This window comes from Ilyonectria robusta (assembly GCF_021365365.1).
Source record: "Ilyonectria robusta strain PMI_751 chromosome Unknown BGZ61scaffold_12, whole genome shotgun sequence".
NCBI classification, from domain to species: Eukaryota; Fungi; Ascomycota; class Sordariomycetes; order Hypocreales; family Nectriaceae; genus Ilyonectria; species Ilyonectria robusta.
The window spans coordinates 150888-166200 of record NW_025764446.1 but is presented as its reverse complement, the minus strand read 5'-3'; the positions used below and the strand labels follow the sequence as shown (position 1 = coordinate 166200).

The 15313-nt window shown below is 56.5% G+C and overlaps 3 protein-coding genes across 3 annotated transcripts; 2 read left to right on the top strand and 1 right to left on the bottom strand.

Annotated features, from left to right (window-relative positions):
- Positions 1–140: 140 nt before the first annotated feature.
- BGZ61DRAFT_354561 (uncharacterized protein) lies at positions 141–4682 on the top strand (the record flags this gene model as incomplete). Its single annotated transcript, XM_046240625.1, has 5 exons — positions 141–427; positions 487–587; positions 638–1024; positions 1080–4154; positions 4225–4682. 5 exons carry the CDS (start codon positions 141–143, stop codon positions 4680–4682), a joined length of 4308 nt encoding a protein of 1435 aa, XP_046103063.1.
- Positions 4683–6563: 1881 nt separating this feature from the next.
- On the bottom strand, positions 6564–6887 carry BGZ61DRAFT_453462 (uncharacterized protein). The gene has a single exon (XM_046246080.1). The coding sequence runs from the start codon at positions 6810–6812 to the stop codon at positions 6570–6572; it is 243 nt and encodes an 80-aa protein (XP_046103062.1). The 5' UTR covers positions 6813–6887; the 3' UTR covers positions 6564–6569.
- Positions 6888–9873: 2986 nt separating this feature from the next.
- BGZ61DRAFT_533397 (uncharacterized protein) lies at positions 9874–14589 on the top strand (the record flags this gene model as incomplete). The annotated part of the gene is made up of 4 exons (XM_046253996.1): positions 9874–10461; positions 10546–14022; positions 14077–14429; positions 14481–14589. 4 exons carry the CDS (start codon positions 9874–9876, stop codon positions 14587–14589), a joined length of 4527 nt encoding a protein of 1508 aa, XP_046103061.1.
- Positions 14590–15313: the final 724 nt, after the last annotated feature.

Sequence of the window (15313 nt, the reverse complement as noted above, 5' to 3'; positions counted from 1 at the left end):
ATGAAGAAGCGTCACATTCAGAACCGAGAAATCCCAGCTTCAGCTCCGAGCCTCCATCACGACCGCTGGCGCTGCCCCAGCCACGAATCCATTGCCCGAGGACCCCCAGTAGCCCATGACGCGACAGGAATCTTTCGACAATGCCTAACGTGAAGCGGCTCAAGGGCAGTGGCGCCGCGAAAGCCCAGAAGAAGCCTGAACCGAAGCACAAGACCACCGACGGACGTCCAACACCGGCCGAGGTCGAAGAGGAGGAGCACCAGTTTGTCCAAGTCGCGCGGAAGCATTGGCTGAAGCCCTCGAAGAAGCCGGCCAAGCCCAAGGTCAAGAACGACGTCCTGAAGCAGAGCATCTGGGACCAGCTCGAGCGCGAGGGCTTCCAGTACAAGTCCCTGCTGCTGCTCGAGAGTCTTCAGACACTGGAGAGGTGCGCATCATCGAGCCGCTTGAGGAAAAATGCACACTGCTGACGCGCTCTCGTTATAGCTACCTGTGGCCCGGATACACCGAGGAGGCGTCTAACTACCATGTTTTGTTGATCGCACTCATCGCCAATGTCAAGAGACGAGAACACTTGGAAACTTGGGGTGAGTAGACTGCGTCCTTACCACGGAGTAGCTCGCTGACCTTTTCCTAGGGCTTTTCGAGGACAGACCGGCTGATTTCTCGTCCTTGTTTCGCCGACTCCTTTCCATGATGCTCGACCGAACGCTCTCCCTCACTGTCAGAACCCAGCTCCTCTGTTTCATGATTCACGCTTTCCAGAGTCTAGACTGCGCAATTGTCAGGAAGGAGTGCGCACCGCTTGTTTCGATCGGCATATGGCACAACTTGTCCACCGAGAAGTTGCAAGAGTCGAAGCTAGACCAAGCTCCTCATCTGAGGAAGGCGTGGAAGGCTGCTCACAAGCGGTACGACGCAGCTGATGACGCGACCAAGGCCCGCCTTCGCTTCGAGCGATCATGGCTTTACACGCTTCTCCTCGACTTCTTGGGTCTTCTGTACACAGAGGGCAGCAAAGCCGGTGAGTTGGCCCAACTTACACCGAAGTCATTGCTTCGCTGCTAACCAAACTATAGATCAAGCGCTGTACTGTGAGCGGTTCGCCGAGTTTGTCTCCGATCTCCAGAGCCAGTTGCCGACACGGCGCTATGTCAACACTCTGCTCCGGGATCTCCATCTCGTTCCGGCAATGAAGCTGTCGTCAATGTACAATGATGAGGAGAACACTCTTCTTCGCGAGCTCCATGCTCTTCTTTCTCACTACACCTACTTCACTATCGATGACCAGACGGGCGTTCAGCTTAGCTCTACGGAGGCGTATGACAAACACTGCAAGTCCCTGGGGAAGCTACAGCGCATTTCCTTGAAGCATTTCAAAGAAAAGCTCGCAGTTCTAGCACTATCGAATTACGGTGCCATCGATAAGAGGGAAGAGTTAGAGGCCTTGCTAGAGCCTCTCACGGATGAGGAAATCGTTCAACTGATGGTCCTTTTGGAGCTTCGCACCACATACCCCGAAAGTCTCAATCTCCCCATCACCCGGAAACTCCTCCTCGAGGTGCTCCTGACCACCTTTGAGCGCAGAAAAACTTTCCAAGAGAAGGCCCGGAGTATGGGTTTAGTGCCAACGGAGCATTCGCTATTCGACAACAGCTTCCAGCAGGCAGAGAGCTATGATGGCTCCCATCCTATGGCACTTCCCAAATTGAACCTGCAATATCTTTCGGTTGGCGACTTCTTGTGGAGAGCGCTTATCCTGTATCGCTGTGAGTCGTTTTACGGAGTTCGCAAGGACATCGAGTCCGCTCTGCGCCGATTGCGGCCAGAGTCGAAGCAGCCAGGCGAGACCACTTTCGCTGGATTCTCCAAAATGGCGATGTCCATCTCGAAGCCGACGATCTTGGAGGTGGTGCCAGCTCTTGTTGGCGATGACCAGCCATCGATGGTACGGGCTGAGGTTTTGGTTGATGTCCGACGACTAGGAGAGGGTGTACGTCGGGAATGGGACTCTCTCAGACAGGATGATGTGGTCTTCCTCCTCCACATTGAGCCCCCCACGACCAAGCCTACCAGCAATGGTGGCCAGGCACTGTCAGAGTCTGAGATGCTTGGCGTGGTGTCCGTTCGAGCTGCATCGGTTCTTCAAATCACCGACGAGAAGGGCCGCCATGCCAGAGAAGGAGCCGGCAATCTTGACAGCAAGCGTCGCATCCAACTCAAGTTAGACTCACAAACATACACCAAAGATGTCGAGCGAGCGTCAGCTGGGAAGCCTGATGTCTATGCTGGAATTAATCTGCTCCTCAGACGTGGCAGGAGGGAGAACAACTTCAAACCTGTTCTTGAGTCCATCCGGACCCTTGTCCTTTCCGAGGTCCCCTTGCCTGCCTGGCTCCATGAAGTCTTCCTTGGCTATGGAGATCCCGCTGGCGCCACGTATACGAATCTCCCTAACCGAGCCAAGAAGGTTGATTTTAGAGATACCTTCCTCGACTGGCAACACCTTACTGAGAGCATGCCTGGAAAGATTATCGACCCAGGTGATGAAGTCTCCGGCAGCTTCGGCCCCCCGTATGTGTTGGAGGCTGTAGAAAAGCCACAAGAGCCTAAGGGAACCAAGCCATCGAAGAAGCGTCGACGCGACGCGACCCCTGCTTTAATATCTGAAATCGAGACCCTGAAGGCTTCGACTTATCAACCTCCGAACACGGGACCGTATCCTATCGACGTCCCCCGCCACAACTCTGTGCGATTTACCCCGGCTCAAGTGGAGGCCATCACATCTGGTACACAGCCTGGACTTACCGTCGTTGTTGGACCTCCTGGAACTGGCAAAACCGACGTCGCTACCCAGATCATCAGCAATATTTATCACAACTTCCCCGAGCAGAAGACATTGCTCATTGCACATAGCAACCAGGCCCTCAACCAGCTGTTTGCCAAGATTGTCGCTCTGGATATCGATGAGCGTCACCTTTTGCGTCTAGGTCATGGTGAGGAGGAGCTTGATACCGAGGGTAACTTCAGCAAGCACGGACGAGTTGAATCATTCCTGGAGAACCGAGACCGCTATCTCCACGAAGTCAAGCGGCTTGCTGCCAGCCTTGGAGCACCCGGTGCACATGAGAACTCAGCAGAGACAGCTGGTTATTTCAACACCGTCTATGTTGAGCCTGCGTGGACCAAGTTCCAGCAAATCGCTGAAGCTGATGACTCTACCGCGGCCGATATTGTTGCTGCTTTCCCCTTCCACACCTACTTTTCCAATGCCCCTCAACCTGTTTTCCCACAGGAGGCCGACCGAGACCAGGCTCTGGAAATCGCTCAAGGTTGCTATCGTCACATCTCCAAGATCTTCTCGGAGCTTGCCGACGCCCTTCCGTTTGAGATTCTCCGAAGGGATCGCGACAAGGCAAACTACTTGCTCACCAGCGAGGCTCGCATCATTGCAATGACAACCACGCACGCGGCAATTCGGAGAGGCGAAATTTCTTCCCTCCGATTCCACTACGACAACGTGGTGATGGAAGAGGCGGCTCAGATTACCGAAATCGAGACTTTTATGCCATTGGCGATGCAAACCCCTGTTGATGGCAAGATGCCTCTCCAGCGGGTTGTGTTATGTGGTGACCACTTCCAGAACTCGCCCGTCATTCAGAGTCTTGCATTCCGCCACTATGCCAACCTGGAACAGTCACTGTTCTCGAGACTGGTTCGGCTCGGTGTTCCCACTATTACACTCGACAAGCAAGGTCGGGCTCGTTCGTCCATTGCAAGCCTCTACCAGTGGCGGTACCAGAATCTGGAGAACCTTCCGGATGTGCAGAGCAACCCACAGTTTGTCAAGGCCAATGCTGGATTCAAGTTCGACTACCAGTTTATCAACGTCCCTGACTACAAGGGCCGTGGCGAATCCGAGCCTACGCCTCACTTTGTTCAGAACCTGGGCGAAGCGGAGTATGCAGTGGCCATCTACCAGTATATGCGCCTGCTTGGATACCCGGCGGAGAAGATTAGCATCCTCACGACGTACGCTGGACAACGAGCCCTGGTGAAGGATGTGCTGTCTCATAGATGTGCTCGGAACCCTGTGTTTGGCCTCCCCAAGGTAGTTGCCACGGTAGACAAATACCAGGGCGAGCAGAATGATTGTAAGTGCCTCCCTTCTTGAAGCCACTGCTCTTGCAGGAGATGTTGAGTTGGCTAACCATTGATTTCTAGACGTCATTCTATCTCTGACTCGAACATCACGGGTGGGCTATCTTCGCGATGTCCGCCGCATGACGGTGGCACTTTCACGAGCACGACTAGGTCTCTACATCTTGGGCCGTCGGGAAGTGTTTGAGGCCTGCCCCGAGCTTCGCCCTGCGTTTGATCTGCTGTTGCAGAGACCTGACAAGCTAATGCTTGTTACGGGAGAACTATGGCCCGCGGAGAGGGAGTTTACCGAAGGGGACGGTGCTGTTGAGGGCGAGGTGCCGATGGAGGGCGTAGAACATTTAGGGCAATATGTGTTTGAGATGACCAACACCAAGATTAAGCAGCTGCAAGCTGAGCAAGGCGGCTCTGGGGTGTCTGAGTCCATCGCCGAGGAAATTGAGGGCGACGAGGAGGTGTACGAAGAGGATGATGGAGAGGAGGTCGAGGCGGATATCCTCGAGGTGCGAGAGGGAGAGTAAGTTAAGTTAAGTTAAGTTACCTGAATATTGGACAAGGACAGGGGCGTACTAGGACGGCATTAAACTACAACGCGGAAGTAAGTGGCGTGAGAAAAGGGCGCTGAACAAAATGGAATATGTTTCTGTTATGCCAGATATCGGGCCGCGAGATCTGAGCCGGCACATCTCAAGTGCGTTTTGGTGATGCATGACATATCCATCCCACGCGGTTGGACGCCTCAGGCAGGGTTCAGGCGTGGGTGATCTGCATACCTGCAGCCCTGGAGAAGTCTCTTCTGGGATATGTACCGAGCAGAGGTTTCTCTGACATCATCGACTACCGGGGATTGGGGCGACGGGTTCGACGACCCTTGATTTCCCCAGCATAATTTGACCGTGTAAATCGAGCGTTGGCGCGAGACATGTGACACAACCCTGCGTGGCCATGAAGCATTCGGCGTCCTTTGTTGGTTCCGTCTGTTAGGCATCGAGTTACTTGTTGAAAGGCAACGCGCGCTAATGGGATACACGAGGGACGGCTTAGCATTCCTCGGGGGTGCACAGGCAAACCCATGTGGTTGGACATTGTCCTCGGGGCAGGCAGAGAGAGGCATCCAAGACAATACCGGGCTTGACCATTGTCGGCGTAGCAAGCTATACAGTATGCGTACGGCTTTGACAGAACCGAGACTCTAGAAGGCCCTTGCCACCTTGCCGTCGACCACCGTCAGGCAACGATGGGACACGTCAGGGTCGTTGGCTATAGGCGGTGTATAAGCAGTAGGCAACCGGGGAATATTGCATCGGCATTTGTGGGTGACGGGTCAGATCTCTCGAGTTTCACGGCAGAGCACATGCACAAGGATGGAGGGATGGAGGGATGCATGGGACGCACGGGAGAGGGCGGGCATCGAGGGAGTAGTGTGTGGGTGCATGTGTGCCTGTGTGCATGTTTGCTTCAACAACAGCAATAGCGTGCTTCACTGATCAACGACAATATTTGGTGTAGTGAGAAAGGAGACGGTGAGTTGGCTGATCTCGGTTCATGAGTCAGGCAGCGAGGCGGAATGAGTTGTAACGCATATTTGACGGTGAGTGGTTGACGAGGCCGGGAATGGACGGGCTGCGCGGATGGCCTCATCAGCCGCCTGAGGCAAACAACCTGGTTATACCAAACATGAAGAAAGGCAGTGGTTCACTGATGGAAAAGGAGGAGTGCTTTACTGGCGACGGGGTTCGTTGGTGTTGGTGTTTGTTAGTTGTTGTGGCGGTGATAGTGGCAGTGATAGTGGCATTGCCTACCTTAGGTGTGGTGGAGAGACAAACAGAGACGGGTCCATGGTTGCCTGATACCAGATGGGTGACTGGGCACCACTGAATCCTTTGGGCACCGTAGCAGTCTGGGTCATTGGGTCATAGCCCGGGTTATACCAATACACTGTAACTACCTGCTGTGTATGCGAAGCAATGTCAGGCAATGGTGTTTTTTTTTGTCCGTGTCCAAGACAGGGCGGACCATCCCGCGCGAGTGCTCCCGGTTCCGTGACCGGGAATGCCCTGCTTCCATGGTAGGTTTTATATACATGGTAAGTTACACACTATTTGTACGCGACAATTTGGGATAAGTTAGGACAATTTGGAACAAGTGTACGGACGGAAGCAGGGCAAACCGAACCGCCAGCGAAACTGCACTGTGGTGTTTAAGCTTCAGGTTTCCCAGAGTCACGAACAAGGCCATTGTGTGTGCAAGCAAGTCATGAAGTTAGTGCGCAGAGTAGCTCGTTCAGAGTAGCTCGCTCAGAGTAGCTCACTCCGAGTGGTCGGTCCCGCTTGTCCCGCGCGGCCTTTTCAGTCCCTACAACGCACCGACTCAAGTACGTAGAAGATTTTTTTTTTTGTGGTGAACCTTCAAAAAGCAAGGTTGAACGGCGCCTCTAGCTTTCGGGTAGGCAGGGTTAAGGCACCGGAACTGGGGCTACAGTGTGATTGTGGGATATCTCGCACCTGGGGTGACATGCACACAAAACCGGGCGAAGAAGCCGGTGGATAAATTTGTGTGTTTGTTCGTCGTGCGTTCATCTGAGCCCCCGCGGTTGGTGAGAGAGGGCCAAAAGCAAAATGCAAAAAAGAGCGCAAAAATACACCATGCATGCCACTGCGTAGGTACTCTATAGGACTGTACAAGTGTATGGGTGTTTGGCGGGTGGAGTGCGCGCAGCGGTTGAGCCGCCCGCGGCGTCTTGTTGAAGAGCTCTTTCGCCCGTTCTGGTCTCCTAGAGCCTTGGAGGTGGGATTCGAGGTGGGACTCGGAAGGCGTTTCTGCCGTGGGCGTTTTGGACGAGCAGAGGCGTAGTCGAGCAGAGGCGGAGTCCAGGAGTCGACCATCGACGTACTAGCTCGGCAAACGGAAGACTTGTTGGTGGTCCCGTTGGGTGGACTGACACGGCGGACTGACGGACCGGGGGAGGGAGAGTCCAGAAGAGTAAACGAACAAAGGCTAGTGAGGACGAGAGTGAGTCACATTTTTTTGTGGATGTGGCGTGGCTACTGTACTGTACTGTACTGTACTGTACTGTACGACAAGAAGATAGACTGATGATGAGAGACGATAGGGATGAGGGCGATGGCGAGGGTTTGTTGGGTGTGGCATTGCCAGTCACGATGAGAGCAGAAGCGTCAACCACTGCCGTCAACCACCACCGCCAACCATCACCCGCTAATGTAGGTAGCCAGTTCAGTGCGGCTGCTGGTGATGATAAATCCAACGCCCGGTTCAACAACACCAGCCCCAACCCCACAAACAAAGGCACGCAGTCTCCCTCTTGCTCACAGAACAGGAAGACACGGAGACCGGGGAATGGAGAATGGATCATGGCTGTGATAAGCGAGTCCATCAATCCCACCGCATATCACTATGTCGATTCACCCTGCCCTCTTCACTTCCAGGTTCCCTCCGGCGCGCTAGAGCCCTCTCTCGGAGCCTCCATCCTTCTTCCCCTAGTGTAACCACGGTAGTGACGGTACGAGAGTGCCCGAGCCATGCTTGGGGGCGTGCGTGCCCTCTCATCTTGGCTCTTTATTAGGATCCCTAGTCAACCCCAAACGCGTGCTCTCGCTTTTCGTCTACTTACTCTCTGTACATCCGTAATTATCGACGAGATGGCGCGGGCTCGGGACTTGGGATTGGGCTCGAGCTGGTCCATGGCCCAGTGAAAGGACGGGTGCTGCCACCCGTGGTTGATGGTCCGTCTTCCACCCAACCCTTGTCTATCGCCATTCATTCACTGTCACCCACCCAGACCAGAAGCGTACGAATGTATGAATGTACGAATGTATGTGTGTACAATCTGGTACAGCACATCACGGCAGTCATGGTCAGCGGAAATCGGCGGGCACGGTGTCGCGGCACGATGAAGGGCTGCAATCGGCGAAAGCCGCCATGCCATCGTCTCCATGCACACGTCCATGCAGCCGTGCATCCTCCCATCCACCCATCGACTCTGCACTTCGTAGGCGGTGGTTGCGCGTCGACGATCCGCGGCATGGAGCATGTTCAGGGTTCATCGCAACTGAGAAAACCCGGCCAGGGCTGCGTTACCTCGAGTTATATCGCCGATCAGAGTTCCCGGGGGGATGGGTAGTACAAGCGGCATCGTAATACGTAGTTACTACGTACTGCACATTACATTACCCGACACGTCCTGCCGGACACGTCCTGTCCTGCCGGGGGTTAGTCGTAGGGAACACCTGAGATTACCTTTTGCTTTGGCTGGCATTGCTTGGTGTCGCATGTGAATGCTGGTAAATTATCAGGCAGCGCAACGCCGGCTGAGAGTCCATGTGTCTCGCCCCTTTACTCAGAAAGCATACGCAAATAATTCTTTCTTCTTCTTCTTCTCTTCACCTTCTCATGCTCGCTCTACTTCCCCTTTCCCCTTGCGCTGGGAATCCCGTCGTAATTCGCAGTGCTCTACCACGGTTTCTTTCTTCCTCTCCCTGTCCTTCTTTTTGCCCGCAGTCTCCTCCTGCTCCCCTCCCCCTCCCTCCCTCGACTGCCCACTGGGTACCGGCGATATCTGAGCTGCCACGCCGAGTGGGGACTCGGTGGCAGGTATCGTGTTAGCGTGCCCTCTCCCGCGGGGATTGACGTAGCAACCGAGTCTTTCCTTGTGGCCTTGTGGGCAAATGGATGGAGAAATTTATTAGTCCATCCCACTCTTTGAACCTTTGAACTGTCGAGTCCTCGCATATAGACAGACCATGCACCTACGTAGAAACCCACTGCCTTGCACGCACTGCTCTTCACTGCCCGTCGAGAGAGAACCTAGAACACTGGACATGAGCCGCAGTGACAGACAGGAGGTGCCTCAAAATGGCCACCACGCTACCTTCGGACATACCCTTTGGCAAGTACCTGCTGGGCAGCCCTTGGGGCCAGGACCAACCCGGAGGGAATCAGTGGCTTTTTGGGTCCGCCGTGGGTGGCCCTAGATGGCCCGGAATGTCCCCACGCACGGTGTGAGCCAGGCTCTTGGCGCCATGACGCACTGTTTCCTGGGGCTGCAACCCCTGCACGCGCACCGTGGAAATTCGCCGGCCAACGACACTGACAGTGACTGCTGGGCAGTGGCTGACAGCCCTGACACAGAAGCCCTGGGTGCTCTTTTCGGAGGCACCCCCCCCCCCCCCTCCTCCCTCGCCCCTTCCCGCCCATATCAGATCCTGCTGCCCAAATTTTTTTTTGCCGACTCCTTCCAACCCTCACCACTCAAGCAACCTCCCTGGTCCGGTGGAAATTCTTCTAACCCGACCCATTTCCATTTGCATCGGCATTGGAACCTGTCCTGAGTTTTTGAAACCAGAAGGACTCACTCCCCTCGGTTCTTTTTTCCCCTCGTCGCCTGCCGCGCCGGATCGTAGCCTGTCTCAGACGCCTGCGATCACCTCAGTCGGCCCTCGACCCTCCACTCCTTGGTTCTCCGCCCTCGTTCGGCCTGTCTCGACTTTTCTCGTCGAGCCGCCCGTCGACTTCCCGTCGCTCACCGTCGCGCCACTTCGCTCGCGATCCGCTGCGTCCTCGACCTCGACCTCCCGTCGTCGCCCGATCAGCACCCCGCCAACCGAGTCCTCGACATCCCGGCCTCTCCCGCCTCCGCCCTCGTCGCCGACACACTCACCTCTTCTCCCATCGCGAACGATCCGAACTCCCCTTATGACGTCGCCTGCGAACCAGCAGAACCCCATCCCGGCGACAAACACCTCCGCGACTACGGCTACTTCTTATGCCTCTGCTGCAGGTGCGCCTAAGAAGCCAGCCCAGGCGCCTGTAGTTGCGACTGGATCTCACCCTCCCGTCGTGGTCGGTGCCTCGTCGTCTTCGGCGCAGAATGCCAAGGGCGCCTCATCGTCTCCTGTGAACGGCAAGCCCGCCGTCACCCCCGCTGTCCCCGCCGTCGCGCGCGGCAGCTCGAACCTCAACGGCTCCGGCCCAGATCACTCTCGCAAGAGCTCCGTCACCATGGCGGCCAACGCCCCCAACAGCTTCGCCAACGGTGGCCCCGTCGGTGGTGCCAAGTCCGGCATCCAGTTCGGCTTCGACTCTCCTGCCATGGCTCACAGCACTCCCCAGTCCGGCAGCGCTGCGCCCATCCCCATCCCCGGTGGCAACCCGCGAGTCCCCTCGCCCGCCCACTCTCCCTCTCCTATTCCTCAGCCTTCTGCTAGCGGCGGCCGACCTCCTTCCGGTCTGCAGCAGCCTAGCGGACAGATGACCTTTGGCAGTCTCAGTAGCGATGGCGAGGTATGTGCTTAACCCTTCTCTCACTTTCTAGTCAACTAGGCCTCACCTCGAGAAACCCCGGCACTGACTTTCTTATCTCCGCAGCGCCACATGAGGCAGGGCTCTGTCCCCCCGAACCCCAACTCACAGCCCGGCACCCACTTCCGCCGAGAGTCTGGCCACTCCGCTCAGGGTGACGGCGCCGGTCGAGGCAACTTCCAGCCTCAGGGCGGCCGTGGCCGTGGCGGTTTCAACCCCAACTACAACCAGCAGATGGGATACCCCCCCAACAACCAGTTCCGCAACGGTCCTGGACAGGGTCGAGGCATGCCGCCTGCTTTCCAGCCTCAGCCTCGAAACATGCAGTACCCTAACTCTCCTCAACCGAACCGAAGCCCTGCCCTCGTCCCGTCGATGCCGAACACGCCAAACATGGCCCAGGCCAGCATGCAGCCCAACATGGCTATCCAGACGCCGCCTCAATACCACTACCCGCCTCCCATGGCACCCCAACAAGTACAGTTCCCTTTTCCTCATCCATCTGACAAATTATCTTTCAAACCCTCCAAGAGGAGCAAAAACCGTCGCGAGACGGACAAGGCGCTTCAAGCGGGGCGCCCACTCGACTCTACCAAGCGAAATTTGCATGGGGTCGACAACAGCCAGCATCAGCGCCGTTTGAGTAAACACGCAGAGCAGCCGTGGCGTGAAGTTGATAGCAACAACTTCCGTGCGGCATCCCATGCCACCAAGATCCCCCCCGATTCTTTCTCCTCACTCAGCCAACCTCGGAACGATTCTCGTTCCCTTGATCTCTCACCAGAAGGCGGCGTATTCGAATACATGCTGACTTTAAAAAACCAGAACTTCGGTTACCCTCCCCAGCAGGTTGACGGCTATGGACGCCCAATGTCGATGCCCTATGGCTACAACAACATGCCCTACATGGCTCCTCCCCAAGCTAACTCTCCAGGCTACAACCAGACTTTTGTCCCCCCTCCCTACCACCAGCAGAGCCACAGCATGTCGCGAACTCCATCCCAGCCTGAGCGACCCTCAAGCGCGAACCAACAGAGCCAGCCCGTCATTGTGTCCTCGACCCCTCAGCCCCAGAACGCTCAACCCAAGGGCACCCCCAACGCCAGCTTCGTTAAGCCTCGGAGGAGCGCAGCGATTCAGATCAAGAACCCTGCTGGTGAGGTTGTTGATACCTCGACTTTCAAGGCCCCGGCTTCGCCTGCTCCCAGCATTACCAAGTCCAAGACCCCTCCTGTCGTAACCTCGACACCGACTCCTCCTCCCAAGTCCTCGACCCCAGCGCACGGCCGTACTGACAGCCACGCCACCCCCAAGACTGCCAAGGAGATCCAGGATGAGCTCAAGGAGAAGATTAAGCAGGCCACCCAGGCACCTCAAGTGCCTGCCGAGCCCAAGAAAGAAGAGGTCGCCAAACCTGCCGAAGTGCCTGTGGAGGCTAAGGCTGAGCCTGCTCCTCCCGCCAAGGTTGAGGCGGAGACGAAGCCCGCTGAGGAGCCTAAGAAGGTCGAGGAGCCCGTCAAGAAGGCCGAGAAGCCCGCGGAGCCCGCCAAGAAGGAAGAGACTGAGGAAGAGGAGATGGACCGAATCATTCGCGAAATGGAAGAGGCTGATGCCCTACGCGAGAAGCTAGAGGAAGAGCACCGCGTGAAGCGTGAGGCTGAGAAGGCTGCCGCCAAGATCAAGGCCGAGGAGGACCGCAAGAAGAATGCCGGAAACGAAGACCAAAAACTCCGTGACCAAGAGCGTGAGATGGAGCGTCTTGAAGAGGAGAAGGAGAAGCGACGCGCCGAGTCAGCTGGCAAGACTCTCTCTGTTGCAGAGGCTCTTGCCAATGCCAAATCTGGCAAGGAGGACAAGGTCGATGTTGTCACGGACAAGCTCGCCGGTATGAAGATCGCCGAGAAGCCCTCGTCTCCCGCTGAGCCGAAGTCTACCACTGCTGAGAAGCGTGGCGCCAAGCCTGCTGCCCTCAACCTGGCTCCTTTGAACACCAAGCCTGTTGAGCCTCCTCAGCCCAGCGCCGCCCTGCAGTCTCTCAAGTCGGCTCGTTTCCTCAAGGTCATTGACCAAGATATTTACCCCTCCGGCATCAAGTCCCCCAACCCGTCCCTCAACGCCGCTGTCGCCAAGAAGGGCAAGACCTTCAAGTACGATGCCAACTTCTTGCTCCAGTTCCAGAAGGTCTTCACCGAGCAGCCTTCTCTGGAGTTCCACCAGCAGGTCAAGTCACTCATTGGCGATGATACCGGCCGATCTGCCTCCCGCACTCAGACCCCTGGCTCTGCCCGACACGGCTCTCGTGGCGGCGGCGGCGGCGGCAACTTCCCCATGGGCGCCTTTGTAGCACCCGCCGGACGAACTCTTCCCACTGGTACTACCTCGGCCGATCGATTCGCTATGGCTAGCGGCAGCATGCCTCGACCGGCGGGTGGCAACCCCATGGCCTCCTTCCAGCGACCTGGTGGCGCGTTCCCCTCGTCGGCCTCCATGTCCCGGACTTCATCCCAGTCCAACATGTCCAACTCTCCTCGCCAAAACAGCCGCCCGACTCGTGGTAGCCGACGCAATGACTACAACGCCAAGGATGCTCAGGCTGCTAAGACCATGCCTCTGACTGCTGGTATGGATCTCAAGCCCATTGCTGTCACTTCCAACGGCTGGAAGCCCACTAGCGTTGGCAAGTCCGCCGCCGCCGCCCCTCCTCCCGGTGCCAGTGCTGGCTACCTTGACCCTGAGCTTGTTCAGAGGAAGGTCAAGGCCGCCTTGAACAAGATGACCCCCGAGAAGTTCGACAGAATCGCCGACCAGATCTTGGAGATTGCTTCTCAGTCCAAGGATGAGACTGATGGCCGCACCCTTCGCCAAGTCATTCAGCTCACCTTCGAGAAGGCGACTGATGAGGCACACTGGGCCTCAATGTACGCCAAGTTCTGCAAGCGCATGCTGGAGACTATGAGCCCCGATGTTCGCGACGAGCGCATCAAGGACAAGAACGGCAACATTGTCAATGGCGGCAACCTGTTCCGCAAGTACCTCCTCAACAGATGTCAGGAGGAATTCGAGCGCGGATGGACCGTTAACCTGCCCGAGAACCCTGATAAGGCTGAGGGAAGCGCCGATGCCAAGAAGAATGCCGAGGCCGCTCTTCTCTCTGACGAATACTATATCGCTGCTGCTGCCAAGCGACGTGGCCTTGGTCTCGTCCAGTTCATTGGTGAGCTGTACAAGCTGGGTATGCTCACTGAGCGCATCATGCACGAATGTGTGCACAAGCTCGTCGACTATAAGGGCGTGCCTGATGAGACTGAGATTGAGTCGCTCAGCAAGCTGCTCCGGACCATCGGTGCCAACCTTGATGCCACCGACAAGGGCCGTCCTATGATGGATGCCTACTTCCAGCGCATCCAGACCATGGCTGATCTGCCTGACCTCCCGAGCCGACTGCGGTTCATGCTCATGGACGTCATTGATCTTCGTAGGGCCAACTGGGTCTCCAAGGAGACCAACAAGGGCCCCAAGACCCTGGAAGAGGTCCGAGTCGAGGTATGTTGTTCCCATCCATGCGCACTAATATATATGTTTACTAACATTCGATAGGCTGAGGCTGCCCAAGCTGCCAAGGCTCAGGAGTCAGCCAGGAGCAACCAGCGCGGAGGCGGTCGTCCTCCCGCTGGACGAGGCGATGCGCGCCACTTCTCTGCTGGCTACAGCCAGCAGCAGAGCAACCAGGTCGGTATGGATGATCTCCGCCGCCTCAAGGGCTCTGCCAACAGGGCCTCAAGCGGCAACGTCATGCTGGGTCCCACCTCGATGTTCTCGTCGCGCAGCAACAGCGGACGACGTCTTGGCCCAGGTGGCTCGCTGGGCCGCGCTGGTGAGGACTCGGGGGCCTCTTCTCGCACCGGGACTCCTCCCACCCGAGAGAACACTTCGCACTCTAATGCATTCAGGTGAGTTTGAAAGCAGTCCTCGTGTTGATGGTGTGCTAACTTGCGACACAGCCTGCTAGCGAACATGGAGACCGAGCACCCGGCCTCCCCCCCGTCTACTTCTGCCTCGCCAATGATGTCGAAGGCTGTCCCCGACAGCGGCAAGAAAGAGAGCGAATAAATTCTTCTTCCTTCGGTGTCTTGCATTTCGGCAGATAGACTAGGCAGGGGTGTGTTGTTTTGTTGCATTTACAGGCTTTCATCAGACGTGTCCTAAAAGTTTGAGCACGCATTTTGAACCATGATACCTCGCCCCATAGACAGACGGACGGACGGCCTCTCACTGGAGAGGGAGCACTTTTCGGACTAGGGATTTTTTCTTCATCATTGTGTTCACATTACCTATTTCAGGCCCTTCTCAGCGTGCCCCCAAGTGTGTTCCACTTCCTAATATTGCGGAGGATTTCGGGTTTCAGGGCTAGGGCGGTTTTCATTGATGTTCGCCGGCATGCACTGGATTTCAGGAACGGAACGGGGCATTGATGGGGGGAGTAGGATGCCATGTCCACCGCATCGATATACGTCGCGGGGGGCGGTGGATGTGGTGGAGGGATGGATTTGGACGCGGGTGAAAATTCAAGCAAAGGGGCAAAATTTGATTCGCATCGGATGGACTTGTGCGTTTGCCACTGCGATTTCCGAGACCAGCCTCTGGGTTCATGGCCTTCGCTGGGTTGAGATGTCCCTTCGACTATCAGGCCGGAGTCGGATAGGAAGGCCGTTGGTGTTGTCGTCTCTCTCAGGTTGTGCGCACGCATTGGATCGCCTCAAGAGACCACCGGTCGCCACCGGGTTGTCTCTTGGGCCGATGGATGATGTATGGGGGCGGTTGGCCAGGCTGGCCT

What these genes read in the sequence shown, in the direction of transcription:
- BGZ61DRAFT_453462 (XM_046246080.1), bottom strand. Translation starts at nt 6,812, where the DNA reads ATGCATGGTGTATTTTTGCGCTCTTTTTTGCATTTTGCTTTTGGCCCT.